Source organism: Pogona vitticeps, chromosome 3, assembly GCF_051106095.1.
Source record: "Pogona vitticeps strain Pit_001003342236 chromosome 3, PviZW2.1, whole genome shotgun sequence".
Classification (NCBI taxonomy): domain Eukaryota; kingdom Metazoa; phylum Chordata; class Lepidosauria; order Squamata; family Agamidae; genus Pogona; species Pogona vitticeps.
This window is the reverse complement of record NC_135785.1, coordinates 55,882,430-55,906,908: the sequence shown is the minus strand read 5'-3', so window position 1 is coordinate 55,906,908 and position 24,479 is coordinate 55,882,430. Positions and strand designations below refer to the sequence as shown.

Below are 24,479 nucleotides of genomic sequence, written 5' to 3'. Positions count from 1 at the left end.
AAGGATAAAAAATTTGCCAGATTGAAGGATGAATAAAATGAGATCGAAGGATCAGATTATAGTTAAACTTCAAACTAATAAACTAGCATGGTATAATTATATCCAGTTAGATAGTTAGACAAATGAATGGTTGAAAGCTAATGGCAAATGTAGAGAATGTACTAAGTATGAACAATTCCTATCATCACGTGAAGACATGGAGAAAGATACATTGAGGAAGGGAGTAGTAAATAGAATTTATAACCTAATTTTGGAACAAGAGGAAAAAGAGACATAAATAGAAGGTTTGAAATCAATTTGGGAACATGATTTAAAGACAGAAATTAAAACAGAGGATTGGACAAAAATTTGGAAGATGAGAGTTTTAAGATTAATGTCAGTAAGAATACTGTAAAGGAATTTTGTAAAAAAAAATTAGTTTAAGGTGGTACATTGCTTGACTTCTATGTGCATAGAAGTCAATTTTGTGGCTGCTGTCACCATCTGCAACGATCATGGAGCCAAAGAAAGTAAAATCTGTCACTGCCTCCATATCTTCCCCTTGTATTTGCCAGGAGATGATGGCCATGATCTTAGTTTTTTTGATGTTGAGCTTCAGACCATATTTTGCACTCTCCTTTTTCACCCTCATTAAGAGGTTCTTTACTTCCTCCTCACTTTCTGCCATCAGAGTGGTATCATCTGCATATCTGGGATTGTTGATATTTCTTCTGGGAATCTTAATTCCCTCTTGCGATTCATCAAGCCTGCCTTTCACATGATGTATTCTGCATATTAATTAAATAAACAGGGAGACAATATAATTTTGAACCAATCAGTTGTTCCATATCCAGTTTTAACTGTCACTTCCTGTCCCACATATAGATTTCTCAGGAGATAGATAAGGTGGTCAGGCACTCCTATTTCTTTAAGAACTTGCCATTGTTGTGGTCCACACAGTCAAAGGCTTTTGTATAGTCAATGAAGGAGAAGTAGATTTTTTCTGGAACTCTCTGGCTTTCTCCATAATCCAGCATATGTTAGCAATTTGGTCTCGAGTTCCTCTGCCCCTTTGAAATCAAGGTTGCACTTCTGGGAGTTCTCAGTCCACATACTGCTGAAGCCTACCTTGTAGGATTTTGAGCAAAACCTTGCTAGTGTGTGAAATGAGTGCAGTTGTACGGTAGTTGGAGCATTCTTTGGCACTGCCCTTCTTTGGGATTGGGATTTAAACTGATCTTTTCCAATCCTCTGGCCACTGCTGAGTTTTCCAAACTTGCTGGCATATTGAGTGTAGCACCTTAGCGTCATCTTTTAAGATTTTAAATAGTTCGACTAGAATACCATCACCTCCACTGGCCTTGTTGTTAGCCATGCTTTCTAAGGCCCACTCGACTTCACTCTCCAGGATGTCTGGCTCAAGCTCAGCAACCGCATTATCTGGGTTGTCCGGGACATCCAGATCTTTCTGGTATAATTCCTGTGTGTATTCTTGCCACCTCTTCTTGATGTCTTCTGCTTATGTGAGGTCCCTGCCATTTTTGTCCTTATCATGTCCATCTTTACATAAAATGTTCCTTTAATAGCTCCAGTTTTCTTGAACAGGTCTCTGGTTTTTCCCTTTCTATTCTTTTCCTCTTTTTCTTTTCACTGTTCATTTAAGAAAGCCTTCTTATCTCTCTTTGCTATTCTTTGGAAGTCTGCATTCAATTTTCTGTAACTTTCCCTATCTCCCTTGCATTTTGTTTCCCTTCCCTTCTCTGCTATTTGTAAGGCCTCATTGGACAGCCACTTTGCTTTCTTGCATTGCCTTTTCTTTGGGTTGGTTTTTTTTGCTGCCTCCTATACAATTTTACGAGCCTCCATCCAAAGTTCTTCAGGCACTCTGTCCACCAAATCGAGTTCCTTAAATCTGTTCTTCACTTCCACTATATATTCATAAGGGATTTGGTGTAGATTATATGTGACTAGCCCAGTGGTTTTACCTACTTTCTTCAGTTTAAGTTTGGGTTTTGCTATAAGAAGCTGATGATGAGAGCCACAGTCAGCTCCAGGTCTTGTTTTTGCTGACTGTATAGAGCTTCTCCATCTTTGACTGCAGAGAATATAATCAATCTGATTTTGGTATTGCCCATCTGGTGATGTCTATGTGTCGAGTCACCTCTTGTGTTGTTGGAAAAGCGTGTTTATGATTATCAGCTTGTTCTCTAGACAAAACTCTACTAGCCTGTGCCCTGCTTCATTTTGAACTCCAAGGCCAAACTTACCTGTTGTTCCTTATATCTGTTGGCTCCCTACTTTAGCATTCCAGTCCCCTAGAATGAGAACAGCATCTTTCTTTGGTGTCAGTTCTAGAAGGTGTTGTAAATCTTCATAAAATTGTTCAGTTTCAGTCTCCTCAGCAATGGTGGTTGGTGCGTAAACTTGGATTTTTGTGATGTTGAAAGGTCTGCCTTGGATTCATATTGACTCATTCTATCATTGTTGAGATTGTATCCCAGTACACTTTCTTCTTTTATGTTGAAGCTCTGCTGGTGTGAACATGTCATAAAACAAGCTGGACATGAAATTCTATTTCAAAATAATGAAGTATTGGACAACACCAGCAATCATTATGTTAGACTGCACAGGGAAGCCATTGAAATCCACAAACACCAGCAGAGCTTCAACAAAAAAGAAGAAAGTTTAAAACTGAACAAGGCCTGGCTCTCAGCTCTGAAAAACTGAGCCTGCAAAAGGTCAACTAACTCTACCCAGCCACAAGGACCAGTGGTTACTGCACACAAAAGACAAACTAACAACACCTATCAATCACAGTGATAGATCATCTCTCCCCCTTATCACAACAATACATCCACAACAAAAATCCACTGATCCCCATAATCAGCCAATCTCCTGAAAAGGACAAAAGCTGTTCCCACAGCTATAAATACTCAACTATCCAACAAACTGCAACAGAGCACAGACAGCGTTCTGACTCCTGTCCTCTGAAGATGCCGGCCACAGAGACTGACAAAACGTTAGGAAGAGCAACCTTCAGAACATGGCCAAAGAGCCTGAAAAACCCACAGCAACAAGCAGATCCTGGCCATGAAAGCTTTCGAGAATACAGTATTGTATCATTATCCAACTTTCTGGAACATCATAGACACTTTGGGTCCCCTTGTCCTTTAGAATACTGTGTCTCTTCCTACCAGCATTCACTTGAAAGTTCTGAAAATTGGAAAACTCCTGGTAAATATGTTCTTCCATTCCCAATTATCTGTGCCCGTTCCTGGAGATGTCTGATTTGGCTATAGTGACACGTGCCTTAGTTACATTCTGGCTGTATTACTGTAACACGCTGTACATGAGACTGCCTTTGGAAAGTGTTCAGAAACTTTCCAAAGGCTGCAGCCAGATTGTTAACTGGGGCTGGTTACAGGAATCACATGATCCTCCATTACAGCAGCTCCACTGGCTGCCAATCCATTTCTGGGCACAAGTCAAAATGCTTGCTTTAACCCATACAGCTTGGTTCCAAGCTCTTTCGTGGACCACATCTCCCTTTATGAGCCTGCCTGAATGTTAAGATCATCAGATCATTCTTTAATATTGATTTTTTTACCACTTTTATTTTAATACTTGTTTAGCTTTTAAATGCCTTGGGACGTGGTGGCGCTGCGGGCTAAACCGCAGAAGCTTTTGTGTTCTACAGGGTCAGAAGACCAGCAGTTGTAAGATCAAATCCACGCAACGAAGAGAGCTCCCCTCGCTTTGTCCCAGCTCCTTGCCAACCTAGCAGTTCGAAAGCATGTAAATGCGAGTAGATAAATAGGTACCACCTTGGTGGGAAGGTAAACAGCGTTCCGGGTCTAAGTCACGCTGGTCACGTGACAACGGAAACTGTCTTCGGACAAACGCTGGCTCTACGGCTTGGAAACAGGGATGAGCACTCCCCCCTAGAGTCGAACACAACTGACTAAAATGTCAAGGGGAACCTTTACCTTTTTTGAGCTTTTAAATATTGTCTTTCTAATTATGTAAGCTGCCTTGGGTCCATTTTTTTAGGAGAAAGGCAGGGTAAAATATTTTAAATACAATTAAAATAAAATAAAATGAGGTGCAGTCTGTTTCTTTCCAGGAATATTTCTTTAGAGGAAGTATAGACCATGGTCCAAAAAGCCACACCTTTCTTAGCAACACCGCCTGTGCAGCCAGATGTTTACTTCAGATATTCTTGTCTCTGACCCCGGGCCATGACCTTTGTTAGAAAGAAGTGACTAAAATAACCTACCGGTATCCCAGAGTCCTTTTCTTTTATATTAAGAGCCTAGTAATTACTTGCAGTAGTAACTATGTAGTGTTTAAACTAATTTTCCTCCATTACATTTATTGATTTATTTACTGTAATCAGTGAAACTAATAATTAATATTAGATTTCAAGTTTATTATAACTTATGATGACTATCCCAGGTGGTTTGTCAGACATAGGCAGGTAAATTGGAACACCCTTATTCTGATAATAAAATTGAATTGCATATTCTGAAAGTTTCCAGGTTGGCAATTTATTTTTAAAGAGAGCCTGCCATTGTTTAACACCCCCAAACACTTCAAAACGTCTGGTATCGATTTTTAAAAAAATCTGTGGTGCCCCTGGCAGGATTTTGGAACAGAGAATTGACTTCCAGACCAGTCAAAATTGTTGGCTGAAGTGCAAAATTATTCAGGAAATTCATGGCAGAGAGAGAATTCAAACTGGGAATGTTGTGGTTTGTGGTTCATTCTCTCAGCCACTATGTTGCACAATCTCTTTATTTAAGTGTCATAAAACTTTTTAGATTGATAAGTGCTGTGGAAGTTATACTAACAATAAAACACTTGTCTGTCTTGGACTGGCTTTCATCACACATTCCTGATTGCTTAATCCATAGATCAGATTCAATTTTATATGGATTATGCAGCTGGATGAGGTTGAGATGGGGATTCATCCAGATAAATATTTCTTCAAGCCAATTTTCATGCTTGCCGGTTGACGTAGTCAGAGTTCTTTCCATAGTTGAAGGATTCTGTATTTTTCTTTTTCAACTGTCCTTGCTTATTTGATGTTCATTTTGACTCTTCAATGACATTTCCCATATGTCTTTTAGCTGCACATAAGTAATCTCTCTCTGTCCCAGGTTTTGGCTGTTGCTTCTGCTTACTGTCTTCCATCATTGGACTCTGTGAGTTGTACTCCTTGGTGCTTGTAGAATGATTTTCGGCCTGCAGTAGCCACCAAAACTAGCCAGCAGTGTTGTGGGGTAAAAGTGTTGCAGTTTTGCAGCTTTTGAAGGGCCATAGCTCCCTACTAAGTGAAAGAGGGCACATACATATTCCTTACAAGTAAGGAGCCACATCTATTTTGCCATCCTTGAATAAATAAAAATATGTATTCTGTATTCTCAACTTGATTGTAGACATATCTCTTTATATGTTCCCTGTTGTCATAGAGTCACCTAACTGAAGTACAAAACCTGAGTGGAAAAGTGAGTGACACCGTTGTAGGGCTTCCCTTACATCCTGAGATCACCATAGAGACAAGGGATGGTGTTATAGCACTATTCTAAAATAATGTAAATTACAAAAAAGGCTTGAGGTGGCTTTTTTCTTTTCAAAACATAGTTTTTGTTTTGCATTAGTGTCCAGGACAACCTGGGTGTTCAAGATGCAATCCTGTCATTAAATCAAAGAAAATGATGAAAGACAGTTTAGTAAACCAGAGAAACTGGGAAGCATGGAAAAGATATAGAACGTATCTTCCCCTTGTCAATAAACAGAATTGATTTGAAATAAATCAGCATTAGTAGAAATCCATTGTTGCAAGAAAGAAATATTTACTTTGCTCTGTTCCATATATGTTCAATATATTTGGCATATCTAGGTGTACTTTATGTGGCTGGCTGTAAAAGTCCTTGTCAAATTCATGAATAGATTTGGAATTTCTGTTCACCTTATTCACGCAATATTACATTGTAATTAGATTTTTGTGCAACAATTATGAAAATAAATTCCAACTTTTCCCATGGTCTTTTGAAAATCCACTCAGGATATCAATGGTTACGTCTTTGAACAGTACATTATTATTTGTTTCTAAACAGAATAAATATACAGTACATTCTCATTTGTCTACTGTCTGTTTATATTCAGCTATTTCTGTATCCAGGCTTGCACAATGTTCATATCACAAGTTGTATGTGTTGTGTTACATGCTAACTACTTTAGAGAATCTTGTTTAATGGCTGAAAACAAAACCTTATTGAGCAGTTGGAGGAGAGGTTCATTGTTGTTAGCTTTGGGAATACTGTATGTTGCATAGACTTGCTTCTATCACAGTCAATTCTGATACTTTTTAAAATTTGTTTTTAATCATTGGTTTCAGTATTGATAAATATTTGTTTTTTAAATATCTGTTTTTAGGAGGGCAAAAGCTGAGAATGAGTTGAGTTTGGCTAGGGGCACTAAAAGCAATAAAAAGCATTCTTCGGGTATGTAAGTAGCAAAATGACAAACACAAGACATAGTGGCACAGCTCTGCAATGGAGATGGAAAAATGATAATGGATGACAAAGAAAAGGCATGGGTGCTCAATTCCTATTTTAGTTCAGTTTTCCCCCTGTAAGACAGACTATGAATGTCGAAACAAATTGGAAGTGCAAGTAGGGGGGACAGAATTGCACTTCAATCAATTGGAGATTGAAAAACAAATAGTCAAGGAATACCTTACCACCCTGAATGAGTTCGAATCTCCAGTGCCAGATGAACTGCATCCAAGTGTACTGAAGGAACTAGCTTAAGAACTCTCAGAACCACTATCCATTATTTTCTTGAAATCATGGGAAACAGGTGAGATGCCAGAGGATTGGAGGAGTGCTAATGTTGTCCCTATTGTCAAAAAGGGCAAAAAAGAGGAACCTGGGAGCTACAGACCAGTCAGCCTGACATCAGTCCCAGGCAAAATTCAGGAACAGATCTTAAAGTGGTCATTGTGTAAGCACTTGGAAAACAATGCAGTAATAACTAGAAGCCAAAACAGATTTGTCAAGAATAAATCCTGCCAAACTAATTTGATCTCGTTTTTTGATCAGGTCGCCTCCCTGATAGACAGAGGGAATGCTGTAGTCGTAGTATATCTTGACTTCAGCAAAGCCTTTGACAAAGTGCCCCATGAACCTTGATTAGCAAGCTAACTAGGTGTGGGCTGAATAGATCAGGTGTCAGGTAGATGCACAGTTGGCTACAGAATCGTACTCAGAGGATGATGATTAATGGGTCCTGCTCTGACTGGGAGGAGTTAACAAGTGAGGAACCCCAAGGCTCAGTCCTGGGCCCAGTGCTCTTCAATATTTTTATTAATGACCTGGATGAGGGAGTTCATGAAATGCTTGTCAGATTTGCAAATGATACAAAATTGAGTGGAATAGCTAATACACTAGAAGACAGAAACAAATGACCTTGATAGGATGGAGCACTGGGCTGAAAGCAATAAAAATGAAATTCAGCAGGGATAAGTGCAAAGTCCTGCACCTCAGAAAAAGAAACCAATTGCACAATTACAAAATGGGGGATACCTGGCTCAGCAAAACTGTGAGCGAGAAGGATCTTGGAATTGTCATAGATCACAAGCTAAATATGAGCCAACAGTGTGATGTGACTACAAAAAAGGTAAATGCTATTTTAGGCTGCATTAATAGAAGTATCGTTTCCAGATCCCGCAAGGTGCTAGTCCCCCTCTATTCAGCACTGATTAGGCCTCACTTTATTTATTTATTTATTTATTTATTTATTTATTTATTTATTTATTTATTTATTTATTTATTTATTTATTTATTTATTTATTTTATATCCCACCTATCTAGTCAGCTGAGACCACTCTAGGCGGCTAACAATCAGCAAATAAAAATAAACAGATATGGCAACATAAATAGTAAAAAGCTTACAAGATGGGAAACCAAAGAAGGAGAAGATAAGAGGAGGATCAGGAATTGTCTGGTGGGAAGGCCTGCCGGAACATCCATTTCTTCAATTGATTCTTAAAGATACCCAGCGAGGGAGCTCCGCGAATCCCAGGAGGTAGATTGTTCCAGAGGCGAGGAGCTACCACCGAGAAGGCCCGATTTCTTGTCTTCTCCTTCCGGGCCTCACTCGGCGTTAGGCTCCTCAGCCTCACCTCCTGGCTCGCACGTGTGACACGGGTAGATCTTGGTGGGAGTAGGCGTTCCACCAGATATCGAGGCCCTAAACAGTTCTGGATACCACACTTCAAGAAGGATGCTTACAAATTGGAACAAGTTCAGAGGAGGGCAACAAGGATTATCAGGGGGCTGGAAACCAAGCCTTATGAGGAAAGGCTGAATGAATTGGGCATGTTTTGCCTTGAGAAAAGAAGATTGAGGGGTGATAGGATAGCACATTTCAAATATTTGAAAGGTTGGCATACAAAGGAGGGACACGATTTGTTCTCAATCATCCCAGAGTGCAGGACAGGCAACAATGGGCTCAAGTTAAGGGAAGCCAGATTTTGATTGAATATCAGGAAAAACTTCCTAACTGTTAGAGCAGTACAACAGTGGAACCAGCTAGGGACTTGGTGAGTGTTCCAACACTGGAGGCATTCAAGAAAAACTTGGATAGTCACCTGGCAGATATGCTTTGATTGTATTCCTGCGTTGAGCAGGGGGTTGGACTTAATGGCCTTGTAGGCCCCTTTCAGCTTCACTTTTATATGATTCTATGATTCTAATGGAGCTTCTTTGGTATTTTAAAACTGTTAATTATTGTATAGTTTTAATTGTTGTCAGTCACTATAGGCCCCTACGGGGAGAAAGGCAGCATGTAAATCAGTGGTTCCTAACTTTGGGTCTCTATATGTTCTTGAATTACAAGTCCCAAAAACCCTGGTATGCACAGGTAGTGGTGAAGGCTTCTGGGTGTTTTAGTCCAAGAACTCCTGGGGACCCAATGTTGGAAACTTCTGATATAAAAAATATAAACAAACAAATAAATAAAACATTCATCAGCTCTTTTAGTGTGAGATTAGTTCAGCATATTCTTGTACTTTCGAAAGGCAGATATGGTTTTGGAAATCTCCTAAAGATATTTTAAATAGCTTCATTTTCGTAACAGTTTTATGACTTATACCCTTTTATTAGGTTTTCTTTTGAGCAGTGGCCCCAAAGAAAGCTATGGAACTTCTTCATGGCTCATTTCTTGTGCATAGAAAATAATAGTGAAAATATACCTCTGCTGTGTCATAACCTTTGCTAGAAATTTGATTGTTGTTTTGTGTGTACAATCCAGTACTTTATCACAGCTAAAAGAAACACTTTGTGATTCTGTATGTTTGATCAGTGAGTGCTACACTATTGCTATCCCATCTGAAATGGGACTGTTTTAAGCAAGACAATTAAAAACCAAAAACAATAAATAAATAAAAACAGATTTATCCTCTTGGACCTGTTCCTCTGCTTCTCTGAAGTAGAGGTGGCCTACTGGTCCCTGCAGCTTGGCTAAGACTATTAAGATAGATGCAGTTGTTAACAGTGACCAAAATGTGATATTTGTGCATGTACAAAAGGAGTTGTGGGAGTTGTTAAAGCTAATTGAAGGAGCTGGGTACATGCTGAGCATTCAATCAGGTATGTGGCACCTCATTGATTAGCCATGGCAACTTCCGTAATTCTTCCTCTGCATGTGTACAGTATATATGATTCTTACCAGTATGGCCTTTTAAAAGTGTGGGGAGTCATTGTTTACTTAGTATGCTTGCCTGCCATGAGTCCAGCCTCTGTGATTACATGCCAGAAGCTTCAGGCAGGGACATATGCAGAGAGAAAAAACATCAAATGCACCAAGAACAAACAAACGAAAAAACACCAACCTAAACTCTTTTGGTCCTATTTAAGATACTCTGTATGTGTGGTTATGTCACCATGACAGCCCTAACTTGGAAGAGTAATTCTGTTGACAATAGATCTCTTGTTCATCTCGCCAGGTGGGTGTTGTTTGTAACATTTTGATGGCAATAGTCCTTTCAGACTTGTTTAACTTGTGTGGTGAATACTGATTTTGTTTTGAATATAATGTCATAGGCCTAAACTGCATAGGCAAGTTACTTACATCTCTATATATGATTTGAAAAGAGTTCAGCTAATGGTTCCAAGCTAAAAAAAACAATTGTGTTATTGCAATAGGTGGTACATAGTGTTTCCTTACTAAATTTCAGTTAAAGTATGCCTTTGAGGAAAAACAGCCTTGCTATCTGTTTTGTAAATTACTAATTAGAATGGCAAACTGATTGTTAATTCAAGAAATATAAAGGAATGTGACTAACTGAAAATAACCATAACCTACATTTGGGTTTTATTAGTAATACATATGTGGACACCCTCAGCAGCCACAGTCCTTGTAGAATGTGTTCGCAGACTTTAGATTAATAGATGATGTCAACTGCATGCCTTATTATATCTTGTTGTAGTTTATTTGTAGAAAATGCCTACGATATAAATAAAAATAGGAGATGAATTACAATTACCTTCTTACTTAAATATTTGGTAATAAGATGCTGCCTTTCTATAAGTTGATCCTTATAACAAAAATTAATAAAATCATTATTAAAAATTCTTCATTGTGTATAAACAGAATGCTACCTCCTTTACTTGTTGTGATTTATCTGGTTGGGGCCAATTGTGGGGATGGTCCTTCTGTAGGAGTACAGTCATGTTCTGTGATTGTAGTTAGACAGGAAGGAGGTTGAGTATGAGACACCAAATTGTTGTGATGTCTATTTTTTAACTCTGAGAGAATACTTGTAGTCACCCTTTGGATTATTACATATAGTTCTTTGGTGTGTGGCAGCTGTTACTAATAAAGCTTAAACAATGGAAAAAGTTCAGTTTCCATACTCTGTTGTGACTGGCAACTGCCAAGAAATAGAACCCAGGTATTTCTATTTACTTTATTTTTATATTCTTAATTCATGAGTGGTAACACATCATGCTAATAGAATGCAACTGATTTATCGCTAACATATGTATGTCTTTTGTGGGTGTGTTAATGTACAGGTACTGTAATGTCCGGGCCATGATGAGGAGCTTCAGTTTCTTCTCTGTCAGAGGCAGCTTTATAGGAATAGGATAAAGTTCTGTGAGTTAGGCCTCTGTTTTTGGATTCTAATCTGTCTCTACACTTATTCTGGCTTTGTTTTAGACATTTGTATCATAGCTTTCAGAGAACTGGTTTGAGACGGTGAAGTGATACATCTGGGGTGTCACAAAACGGGCTCTATCACATGTTCATATTTATGCTTTTTTTAAAAAAAGTAGAAATAGAGATCAAATTAATGCTTATTGCAATAGCATTAAGAAGAATTCAAGACCAATTATTTGCATTACTGGTAGCAGATCTAGACTTGTGTCTAGACTTTGCTAACAAAATATAGTTATAATCAGTTCAGATTTGGAAATGATTATGTTCTTTTAAAAAACGTTTGACAAAATGTAGCTCTATAATATCTTTCGGAGTAATTGCATCTGATGGTACTATGTAGTGATAATTCACTTCCCTTGAATTACTCCAGTTTTATAAAAACTTCAATGTTTGTTTTCTGTGTTTACTCAAATGTCTAAAAAGTAATTATACGTTTTATATGTTTAAATATTGTTAAAAAAACAAACCTCCAGACATATATGAGACTTTACTACATCCCTGCAGAAAGTTACTTGGAATACATAAAATAATTTATAATACAATGAGTGTTTACTATTAAAATTTGCGATACTCAAATTATGTGCTATAAGTCAAAAGTTGTCACCAGCCAAGACATCTCTAAAATTTGTGAATTTCACTGGATTTTACTAACATGTTATGGTTCGATTCGTAAAATATCGAACAGTTAGTGCACTATAATTTAAAAAAAACTTCCTTAGCTATTGCTTATTTGTGAATAGGCATTTTCACTAAGCAGTGAAAGTAAAAGTAAAGCACACAGTCTTTGTGAACATGCATGGTTGAGCCTGAGAGCAACTGTCTTTGAATTACTCATATTGCTGGGATAAATCTAAAACATCAGTTCTCTTTTACAACAAAAATATAAAACTTACCATATGTACTAAAGGCAGTAAAAAATCACTAACTAATGTAATCTTACTGTTTTTCACTTGATGAATAACCACCCATGTGAAAAGAATAACTTTATATTTATATGCTTGAGAATATATCTGCATAAATTGAGGGGCCACCCTATTGATGCATTAACTGTTATAATTCTTTACTAGTATATGATTAAGCCCTTTATTTAGTTGTATGGTCCTTGCATATTTTATGGTCTAAAAACATTACAAATGTTGAAATGTTTAAGTAAATGAATAGGGGGGTCTTTGTTAAAATGTTGCAATTTCTTCAAAAATTGTGTATTTTAAGAATTAACCCCTGTTATGTACTCAAAAGTTTGTACAAAAAGCTCTACATCCTTTCATAATTATCAGTTGTATTTTTTGCAAATGTAAAAGTGTTATCTGTTTAAATGTAGTAAAACCAGTGATTTAGAAAACTGGGTTGGGTAATGCCATCTGTACACACTGTTGCCTGTTGCCCTTATTTGGTGATATTTTGCTTAGATGCACAGTTTTATAGTTGAAGATTAAATGAGAAATCACTGGCGCTGGATTAAGATCATTTTCTGGAATTGTACAGTTTAATTTGACAGAAAAGAGATTAAGTGGTGCTGTTTCTCTTTTATGTCTTGGGGCAAGCAGAATGTTTCCTTGCACGTTCTGATATTGGGTTAGCAGTATTCCTGCTCTTTTTTTCCTCTAGAGGCTCCAAATACTGTAAATGCAAACTAGGTCGCTATCTGATTACTTCCCAACATGGTATCTGTGCAGGATTTGCTTAAATTTCTACTTCAAAATTTGTTTAGATTTTAAAAACTACTGAAGGTTTTGTACAGTTACCTCATTTACGTTCTCATCTAACAGAAAGAAAAATGTGTAATGACAATGTATGTTGTTTTTCTCTTACCTGTGCAATCAGAAGTCTAACAATACATTTTATCTCCCCCCCCCCCCCCCGGAGAGTATTTATAAAATAGCCTGTATCAAACTGCAGTCAAAAGAGAAATGTAATCATCTTTTGAAAAAATGCTAATCTGAGATTAAATCTAATGAGTTTAAAGAGTCTCCTTTTAAAGTAAACATATGGTTTAAGATATAAAACAAGATAGGAAACATTTGTCCCACAATATCTGATGTGATGGATTAGAATTTTTAGAGTCCCTTGTCATTGACTATGCTGAGTGGAACTGATGGGAACTGGCAGGCCAAAAGGGCAAAGGCTTCTCATGCTTGTTCTACAAAATTTAAGTATTAGCTATGCTTAAGTTATTAGATCTTGAGTGATTCTGCCAAGATATACACATCTTTAAACATTTGCATCTGACTACTTTGCTTATGAACTTAAATTAGGAAAAAACAGCTTATCACAGCTTCTTGTTACATCACTATCAGGAAACTGATTAATGGTTTACGAGCAATAATGTACTTATTTGTTTATTTAAAATATCTATATGCTGCCTTTCTCCTAAAGAGAATATAAGGCTAGCTCTATTAATGCATCAGGGGTCTGTTTGGTGTAACTTGCACTCCTTCTAGGGCTGAGAGAGCAGGCAGGCCAGAAGGGATTAAGTGATTTTTCATCATGCTTTAATATTTGTTTTTTGTTTTTCAAATCGAGATAGTGCTAGATCAGTGTTACACATAGAGAAAAAAAATACAGATTGGATAGTAAAGTTACCCTGCAGCCTGGGGATCTGTGATCTTGGCATCCAATTCTATATTTGACAAACTCCACAGACACAGTTTGCTCTGACACAGGTGAGCATACATGCAAAAATGATTCAGAATTAACCAGATTCGTAATTGAGTTAAAATAGTGTTTTTTTTAAAAAAAAAACTTGCTTTCTGAACAAAACCCTACACTGTCTGACCAAAAAATGTGCACTCAGCTAATCAATTTCAAGTGTGCTAAACCTGATGCAAACTCCATCAAAAGAATTCAAGTCTCATTTTTGGAATATGTTCTGGATGCCTCCAAATGTATACCTGTCTTAATCTTTATTTATTTAAAATATTTTAGCCCACCTTTCTGATCAAAGAGGACCCATGGCAACTTTCATAATTAAAAAGACAATGTTTAAAAGCTAAAAACAGTAAGTACAGTGGTGCCTTGCTTAGCGATTGCTTTGTTTAACGATTAAATCGCTTAGCGATGACTTTCGGAGCGATCTTGCGCTCCGTTTAACGATGGTTCCTATGGGCGATTTTTGCATAGCGATGTTTGGGACCATGCTTCGCATAGCAATGACAGTTTGGGTCCCCCTGTTTCGCTTAACGATGGTTTTGACAGCCTCATGTTGGCTGTTTTTTAAATGTTTAAAAATGTTTAAAAAATATTTAGAATGCTTGAAATCATAAGTGCACTTAATAAACCCTTTGTTAAACTAATTTGACTTTGTTCTGACTCTTTTTAAATTTGTTGTAATTTTTTCCCCCATTGAGATGCATTGAATAGGTTTCAATGCATTTCAATTGGGGAACCGTGTTTCGCTTAGCGATGTTTCCTATGGCGATTTTCGCTTAAGGATGGCAATTCGTTCCCAATGGAACTGATTATCCGGTTTTCAATGCATTTCTATGGGAAACCGTGTTTCGCTTAGTGATGAAATCGCTTAACAGCAATTTTTTGGGAACCAATTATCATCGTTAAGCAAGGCACCACTGTATATAGACATTTTAAAAAGAATTAAGCAAATATTACATTCAAAGCAGTAAATAAAATCAATACTAAAACACTTTTTAAGGCAGCAAGGCACAACAATCCATTTAAAAAATCCCTCTCAGACAGACAGTCCCTAAGGGAAAGTCTGCCTGAAGAGAAAGATCTTCATCTGCTTGTGGAGGGACAGCAAATTAGGGTTAGCCTGCCCTTTTATAGGAGGAAGTTCCAGAATCTGGAAGCAGTGACAGAGAAGGCCCTCTCCTGTGTATCCATCAGACTCACCTAATGACGGCAGATACATTCCTTGAGATAGCTTGGACCCAAGCTATTTAGGACTTTATAAGTTAAACACAGCACTCTGAATTGTGCCTGAAAATGGATTGGCAGCCAGTCAGCTACCATCTGCTTTTGCTCGCTGCTTTTGCTCACTAACAATTCATGCTCTTTTCTTCTGAAATACTTGTCATGATGATGTGGATTCTTATGTTTGTCTAACACTTAGTAATCCGTATATCTCTTATTGAAGAAAAGCTATGACTCAAAATATTTCTCTACTTGGCTTCTGCACAGAAGAGCTATGCAGGCATAATGTTATACTTGTGAAGTCTTTGATGAAGCAGAAGATCCAAGATTCTAATAGCCAGAATTTGTTAGCAACATCCAATAGATTATGCTCCCCTGCAACATTATGTAAATAACCATCCCACCTAGTAATTTATGTGCTCTCTACTTGAGTAAATTGTCAGTGCCTACCTATTGAAGAGACTTCTTTCTAACAAGGGTTAATGCTGTACTCTCTGAAGCACTGGAAGGGCAATTCAGTGGCATAACCTGTGTTCAGAGGTTATGTCAATGTAGCACTGGAACTGTTGAGATGATAGCACATATGCTTCTGTACTGTAATTTTTACACATGCCTGAGGAACAGAACGTTGTATCTCATACAGTGGTGCCTCGCAAGATTATTTTAATTCGTTCCACGAAAATCATCGTGTTGTGAAAAAATTGTCTTGTGAGGCTCCCTATGCATCAGTCTCAAAAAACCCACAAAAAACAAAAAAACACCAATTTGCGAAGCATCGGTGTAAAAAACAGTCTTGCAAAGCATCGGTATAAAAAAAAAAAGTCTTGCAAAGCACAGTCATAGAAAAAAAGTCTTGCGAGGCACCATAGTGATTGCAAAAAACAATTGTCTTGCATGTTTTTCGTCCCGTGAGGCAATCATCTAGCAAGGCACCACTGTAATTTGATGCTTCTATGCAGGATTGATACTAATCTACTAAAAGTATGTCAAAATACAAACAGTCTTTTTAGCGTTAGTGTTGCTAAAATCTTAAATATTGTGATTGACACTAGGGCCAAATGCTGGAAGATCTTTAGCCATCTAACAATCTAATTATTTAACAATTTTGTATTTTTTCTTTTTGTTAAATATTTGTATGATCAATAGACAAGTAAACACTCTGTGTTGCGTGTGTGATATGTGTACAAGAAAACCAGGATTTGATTTCAACTTTAATACAGTGGGGTCTCTACTTAAGAACGTCCCTACTTAAGAACAATCCAACTTAAGAACAGCTCCATTTGCTAAATTTTGCTTCTACTTGAGAACAGAAATCCAAGATAAGAACAGGAAAAAAACCTTTCCTGCTCTTTTTTTAACCTTAGGTCATCTTAGGTTAAAAAAAAATTCTCCCCCTAGTGGTAGAGTACGTATTAACCAGCTTTGCATTAGTTCCTATGGGAACTAGTGCTTCAATGTACGAACGCACCTCTACATAACAAAAAAACAGCCAGAACGGATTAATTGGTTTTCAGTCCATTCCTATGGGAAATTTTGCTTCAACTTAAGAACGTTTCAACTTAAGAACACCATTCCAAAACAGATTAAGTTCTTAAGTAGAGGTTCCACTGTAGTTTCTATGGACGGAAAAGAGCAGATACATATTAAATGGTTTTCAATGCATTCCTATGGGAAATGCAGATTCAACATAAGAACTTTTCAACTTGAGAACCACCTTCTAATACGGGTTAAGTTCTTAAGTAGAGACCCCACTGTAATGGCTTCATACTGTAAGTTGTTTGGCAGCTGCTAAATAATAACCAAAATCTTAATGAGTTATTATGTCAGTATAACAGATAGAGTAAATCTTGATGGTGAATTGTCACAAGTTAAGAAGTTGGTGTATGATTTGTTGTTCTGTGTCAAGTTACATGATTCGTAGACATAGCAAATACCTATGCTAACTTCTTAACTTGAAGGAATTTGTCACTGAGATGTATGCCAATTGCATTATGATTATGGGTCTAACTAATTGAGTTCTGCCCCTAGTTTTCTTATTCAGATGAAGCAGAAGTTATATTTCTTTACTTGTTTGCCCATTCATGTGAAACAGTTACATACAGTTGCAGGATGCCTATTTGTATCTTGGATTACTGAGTTTCTCCGAAAATAAGACAGGGTCTTATATTAATTTTTGCTCCAAAAATGCATTAGGGCTTATTTTCAGAGTATGTTTTATTTTTTCATGTACAACAATGTACATTTATTCAAATACAGTCATGTCATCTCCTGATTGCTGCATAGTGAGTCCCTGGTGGAGGGGTGGTGTTTTACTTAACTGGGGCTTATTTTTGGGGTATGGTTTATATTACGAGCACCCTGAAAAATCATAATAGGACTTATTTTCAGGTTAAATCTTATTTTCTGGGAAACGATATTAAGGGAAGATTTTACTTGTTTCAATTTGGCCATTGTACAGCACTATACACTGCTATAAAAATAGTTGTGTATACTTGCCAGTGACACCTTCACACAATTCAGATATTTAAGAAACACATCCTGTAAAATCGTACTTGGGGGTGGGAGATGAGCAAAAGGAAACTTTTCAAGGAAGGAAATGCTTGTGCAATGGGTTTCTAAAACTTCTGGCAAATTTATATGGAAAATTATTTCAAAGAAGAGTAGGATTTGTTAGCAGTTTACAGTTTATGCGTATATAGACAGTATCAATTTTATAAATATATTTTAGCAATTGTTTTGCTAATCTCATTTTTATTACAAGGCACCAAGGGTTTGAGAGCTGGAAAAAACAGATATCTAGCCTTTGGGTACTTCATGTGCTTTTAAGCTGAATTAAAGAAGTCTATAGGACTGGATAAATATTTTCATATATTTTGATGCTGAAAGTATTTTTTTTCTAATGCTCTAGACACAGGATTCCCAAGCTTCCAGACTGTTGTGTGAGACTTTTGATCAGGTATGATTTTAAAAAAGAGAGCTTAAAATAAACAAAAGTTATATTAAATTACAGTAAACCAAAAAGTGTATTTACTTCTATGCCCAAAATTGCTTTGAAATTTCTTTTTCTGAAAGACATATTTTGAATGCACACAGTCACATTATGTTTTTACAGCATTGTAGAAATATTTGAAATTAGTAATTATGTGTTTTACTACCATTTATAGATCAAATAATTTTTCATGGTTCTCAATTCACATTTATTCTTAGCAATAGTTCTTATAAACTTTTTCCCATATAGAGCTGGGGGGGGGGGAGGCCCAAAAAACTTTTTGAAATGATGGGCCAGACTACAGATTTTACCACCTACTATTGTCTGTTAAAAAATTTAAACACACTTTATATTAGTTAAACTATAACTTTGTCTCCTTACAGGTAAAAAAAATCAAATGCAGTATATACTATAAATCTACTGTGAAGTAAAATTGCCAGTAATAGATCTGGACGTTAAGCTGATAAATAGTCAGGAATATGGCTACTGATAATATTTATGAATGTTGCACAGTTAGTGAAGTGGAGAAACCAGGTGATGGTTTAGAATCAAAGGATGTGCATGCCAAAGCATACGTCCCCCACCATTAGTTTCACACCTTAGGTTGGAAATGCTTCTTCAATCTTAAACATTCTCTCTCTTCCTTTGTAAACGTGTATAATATCCAGCCTGAACTAGGGAGGTAGTGGAATAGTGACACAAGATTCAAACCAATCTTGATTGTCCCTCTGAGGGAGCAGCTGCATAGGCAAATAATCTAGGAATTATTCTGGGATTGGGACAGTCAGATTTATATTATTTTCCATTTACTATATGACATACATTCAAATGAGTCTAGAATTTTCCCCACAATCTGAATTTTTCCCTCCACTGCTGAGACTTCTGCTTTTTTGCCCCAGTGAGTTCATTTGCCTCTGTCCAGGCAATGTAGTCACTTTTGCCAGTGCAGCAAAGCATGTGTAGGTGTGGTAGTGATTGGTGGGATGGGAAGGAAGCAAAGAGGCACTCATAGGTTTTAGTTTCCTGCAGTTTCTTTTCTTTTTTAAAAAAGGCTTGGTGCCAGGCTGCAATCAGTAGGCACTTAGGAGACAGAAAGCAAGGGGGAAAGAAAGAGATGAGAAATTGCTAATCAGTACTTAATGTAGCTCTGCTGTAGTCATGCATTCTGCAGACGTGGATGGCTCAGGCAGAAGCTGCCTTAAAAACTGCAAACAAAGGCTAACTTCCTTCTCTCTCTCTCTCTCTCTCTCTCTCTCTCTCTCTGTTGCCTCCTGTGTGGTGAGTTAAAGCAAATTTACCTGGGGAAACTTGATTTCCTGAGTACGAATTAGCAGTGGATCAATTTGTATTTTTCCTGCTGTGTAGTCGCTACTTCAGATAAACTATTCAGTGCTTAATCAGGCCAGTTTTCCCCTGTATCTCCCCTTCCACTTGTTTTGGTTTCTTCCAAACCCCAGTGTCACTTTCAACAACCTATGCTTTGTGAAGGGCAAAGAATATGCTGAATGTTTGTTTTTCAGAAAAAAGTGTATTTTTTAATTGATTCCCAGAGAATTTTCTGAGTATACAATACCTATTATCTTGTCTTCAGATGGCTTTGTTTTGTTAATTAGCTGATGGACATGGGACCATTAAATATGGTACTACAAAAATGTTACAATAAATGGGGAACCCTTAAAATGCTATGGCATAAATCTATCTGGTCATGTAGTATGATGGAAGATATTGTGGCATAAGAGGTGTTTTAAGAATGATGAAAGCAAAAGAGATATAATCCTCCCTGTCTTTCTTTATTGTGCTGTGTGGTGCTAAATGGCTGAATTGTGTCACACATTTGGATGGAAGGAAATTTCTGGAAAATGGGAAATAAAGACAATCTTCTTTCTCTTGTGGAACCTCCCTATCTGATACAAAGAGGAAAGTTCTTTAATCTCACTCTGTCTATCCTTGCTTCTGTATCCTCTCTCCTGGAGGTCATAAACTAAGCAGCTGTTCCTCCTTTTTTCATTTGATACACTTGATATTTCATGGGTTTTTTTTGATTGAATGTAGATTATTGGATCATTTATATCAAACTTTAATTTTATTTTCATTGACAAACAAATGTATGTGCATCTGGGAATCTCCTGAATATGCACAAACTATTATCTTGTTTGGATGACCCAGTTTTGCTGCCACACCACACCACACAAATTCTATGTGAGAAGAGTTAATGTTGGCTTGTTTACTATAAATCAAGATGGTATTTATCTGTGTTCTTTTCCTCTTATTTCTAGAATTCACCTTCGGTGAGTTATGAAATATTTTCAGAATGCTCCTTCAGCCTGATCTTCCTTTAATATATTATGATGCTGGCTATTATGTAACTGTTAAAGATTGTCATCTTTAATTCCCCTTCTGTTTCTCCCTTCTCTTCTCGCAGTACTTTTCACGCTCCACTGCTGAAGTAGGCAGTTTGCCAGGAAACTGTAACTCTTAGAGCAGCATAGAAAGTTAAGGTTAAAACATACTGTTATACCTAGAGAAACTGTATTCTGAATATAGTTGTATAGAACAGTGATACCCAGTGGCTTATTAAATTAGCCATAGATCTATGTTCTGTAGTAACATTTAAAGAATAATGTAGCATCGTCAGTTTTGTTTCAAGCATAGCACTGTACTAAAGTCTAAAACTGAAGCAAAACTGTGTATATATGAGAATAGACTGCATGCAAGAGATTAGGTAATGCAATTAGGCAAGTCACTGAATTGGACGGCTGCAAATTTTGCAAGAGGAGCATCTGAGTGAGATGAGGTAAGAATGCTAGTGCTGGAATATGATAGTTTGACCTTGGATGTTAATGGTTAGCTGTTCAAATTTTCACATTTATAAATTGCCTTATAGTGACACTAACAGCCTATTCAGATATAAGCTCCGTAGCACTGGTTTTAGGAGGAAAAGGTATCTAAGAAGAAAAGTGATTGCCTCATTTTTGTTTGATTGCTTGTTTCATATTCTGTGTCTCTTCTTACACTATGTCCCTGTAAGAATGAAATGTTTGGTTAATCATCCATATCCTGTTAGCAGTATGAATGAGTTATTGAAGGAAACCCTGAACATGTAAAATGCCTGCTAATGGATGTGTATTCTACCAATTTCTCATTAGTACTGAAGCCTTTAATCAAGATGGCCAAAGGTTTTCTCAGTGCATGAGATTTTGAAATGATTGTAATTTTGATTTGAATAGTCATGTTTGCCTTAGGAAAGGATGTTAATTGCTGCTGTTGATGATAGTGTTTACAGCATTTATGTTCAGCCTGCAAATCAGATAGTGTTTGAGGAATATTTCAACAGGTGATTAGCTTCTGTGTTCTTACTTCAGTAGTAGCAGGTAGGCAAATTATTTTTGAACACTTAAGGCTTTTTAAAATATGGCCTTTCCTGCTTGTAAATTTTGCTTTTACATTTTTTTTAGCAAGATAAAAATATCAGAACTGCTATATCAAATTGGCAGTTAGATTAGATTATTATCCAGGTTAGAGCAGAGAACAGGCAAGAGGGGCTAAACTGCTTATACCTGAAAGATGCACATTAGCATCTTGGTTGACCTGGGATGGGATTTGCAGGAAATGGGTTTTTTAACACAGTAGGAACAGAGTGTGGGGGCTAGACTTAGCTGTGGCTTCCTTATTTATTGTATACTCAAAAGTAGTTAATGTAACTATACAGTATTTGGTATCGTATATACCCAAATTTGTAGGTTCCTTTTTAACAGATCTGCTTTGGGATATTACTTGAATTTAGCATCAAATTATCTCCCTCCAACCTGACTGGTGTCTGCCCACTATGAATATATCATTTTTTTAAAAAAAATTCATTTGTAATAACACTAGTTCAGATTTAGATGGAGATGACTTACTGTGAAAGAGTTCAGCAGTTTTTTTAGTTTAGTAAAATCAAAAGACAGGGAGACAGGCATTATTTGGAAGGCGAAAGCATTTGGCTGTGCACAAGATGAGATTTTGGCGTAAAGTGCTTATTGCAAAGAAGACAGACTGGAAGGGGGAAAGGTTGATAGTTCATTATGTTGAGAACTTCCCAGCTCTGTTTTGGCTAGATGAGAAGGCTCTGGTTTTAGCTCTAAAAAGACTTTGAGTTAGGAAACTGATACTGACAAATTTGTTCTGTTTTCCATTAGACTGTGTTGTGCATACAGACTTATAGTGCTCACCCTTAATTGAAATACTGATATGACTATAAAGTTGGAATAACAAAAATGTGATGTGATTCTTTGCGTCTTTACAATTAAATTTTCAAGGGATTTTGTACCATATGTTTTAAAAGAAATATTTATGATATGTATTTGGTTTTTGTGGTTCATTTTAATGCTGAATAAATACATAATAAAAAGATGTTATCAGACAAATTATCTGTTAAGGCCCAATTATTGTAACACCTTCTTTTACTTACATTTCTTTCTTTCAGCCAGGATGACTAATACTTCACCTTTTTCATTCATTAGTGATGGAGTTCTAGTCATATGGCTGACTTCACTGTGGCTAAAATGTTCTTCTCATAGTGGTACATACAATGTTAATGAAAAATCTTGGCTTTAGTAAACTTGAAGGTACTGTACAACTAATAGCATTCAGTAATGTTTGATATTTTTGTGATATTTTCGCTTTATAAGATTAATAGGTCAGTTCTAGGCAAGTTTGCTTAGAAGCAAATCTACTGAGTGCAATAACCTTTCCCCCACTGGTAAAAGAGTTATTTTTGTCCCACATTCATAACAATACTTTGGCTTGTTATAGATTTTGAGAAATGCTTATAGTGACATCAGATTTAATATTTAAAATGCTTAAGAGTGGGTTTCTTTCTTTCTGCAGGGTTTTTGTGAACAGAAGTCTAGCCATGGAAAAAATAAAGTGCTTTGGATTTGATATGGATTATACATTAGCCGGTGAGTGTGTATGAATGTGAATAATTAAGCCTAAGTGATAAAGCAAAAGAATAGACTGATACTCACTGAAGTAGTAGGCAGTTTTCTTAGTTACACTTGTCTTGGATAATGAGGCAGCTGAGCAAATAAAAAGTGTGTAGGCTGCTATTGTGAAAATATTTACTGCATTTTTCCGTTTATAAAATGATGTGCTTCCCGCCTCCACTTTCTTGCAAAGAAAGAAATTTTGATTTAGAAAAGTGGGGGGGGGGGTGTTTTATACATGGGACGTCTTATACATGGAAAATTCGGTATTTAAAATCTGTCTCTTTAGTGAGGCTCAGTTTGATTTAATTGAGCTCCACTGATGCAGTTGATACCAGGTCCCTAAAAATGATCTTAATGCATTTCCTCCAAATTCTTCCTAATTACATTGTTGTTATTTAGGTGTGGCTGTGGACTTTCCTCCTATGTAGAACTGTTGTTTCTTATTTTCTTCTATTTAACGAATCCAAGATTGGTCTTCTTTCACTTGATGATGTCATCAAAATATTAATTCATTTTTCTTATTGTGTTAAGTACAGTATTACAGTATTGTACTAATTGTTTTCTCTATTTCTTTTCTGGCCACTTCTGTCTTTGCTCAGTACTAACATTTGCCTCATTTTTTTCTGTCTGTCAATTTGCTCACCTAATTTCAATCTGATTTTTAAGCAGTGTTCTATGTGCTGGTCATACATCTCCACCTTCAAGGATCTCCTCCCCACCTATATACTTTTTTTAAACTCTTCTATTTATTTTTCCTACTTATCCAGCATTTTTTAAAGCCAGGATTACTTCTGTATTATTTTGCTTGTTTGTATTTTCCTTTTCTGTCATTTATTGGAATGATTCCCCACCAGGTGCCAACTTGCTGTATGTGTTTTCATCATTGTTATCATCAGGAATTCTTAAAGATGTCCAATGTTGGGCCATTCAGATAGGAATTGCTTTCTTTACTTCATCCATTTCATGGCCCCTTTACTTGTGATGTCTCCTTTTAGATCACAACTACGGTACTACATGGTGAATTTTACTTGTATCATGAATACTTTACTAAAAATGGATAGTAATTTACTATGGACGGATATATTCCCACCTACGTCTACTGGGGACAGAAAAGAAAATCAGGAGGCATTTCAGGGTGACAGCTAATTGCTTTAAGGTTATTTTTAGATCCCTCATTGCAGTTATATGTTGCTGTTTTGGCATCTCCCTTAGTCTGCACATATTTGCCGAATATATCATGAAAATTTTATTGCTAGTCTTACCCCATGGACCAGAGCACACCAGGCCCTCCTGTCTTCCACTGACCAAACTCCGGGAGGCAGTGCAAGACAGGAGGGCCTGGTATGCTCTGGTCCATGGGGTCACAAAGAGTCGGACACGACTTAACCACTAAATAACAATATTGCTAGTCTGTTTAATTTGCATGAATTATACCAGACATGGTA

The 24,479-nt window shown here is 36.8% G+C and overlaps 1 protein-coding gene across 16 annotated transcripts in view; it reads left to right on the top strand.

Annotated features, from left to right (window-relative positions):
- The window catches only part of NT5C2 (5'-nucleotidase, cytosolic II), a 119,072-nt gene that overhangs the window by 31,499 nt on the left and 63,094 nt on the right, over nucleotides 1-24,479 (top strand). For 7 of the 16 annotated variants that reach the window (XM_078389459.1, XM_078389460.1, XM_020790872.3 and 4 more), the window contains one exon: nucleotides 22,934-23,007. The exons of 2 other annotated variants lie outside the window; for them this stretch is intronic. In XM_078389459.1, the coding sequence (XP_078245585.1) occupies nucleotides 22,934-23,007 (74 nt within the window). Of the gene's footprint in view, nucleotides 1-17,983; nucleotides 18,032-18,256; nucleotides 20,859-22,933; nucleotides 23,008-24,479 lie in introns of those variants that run through there. 7 more of the 16 variants (XM_020790874.3, XM_020790868.3, XM_020790869.3 and 4 more) reach the window with 3 other exon arrangements.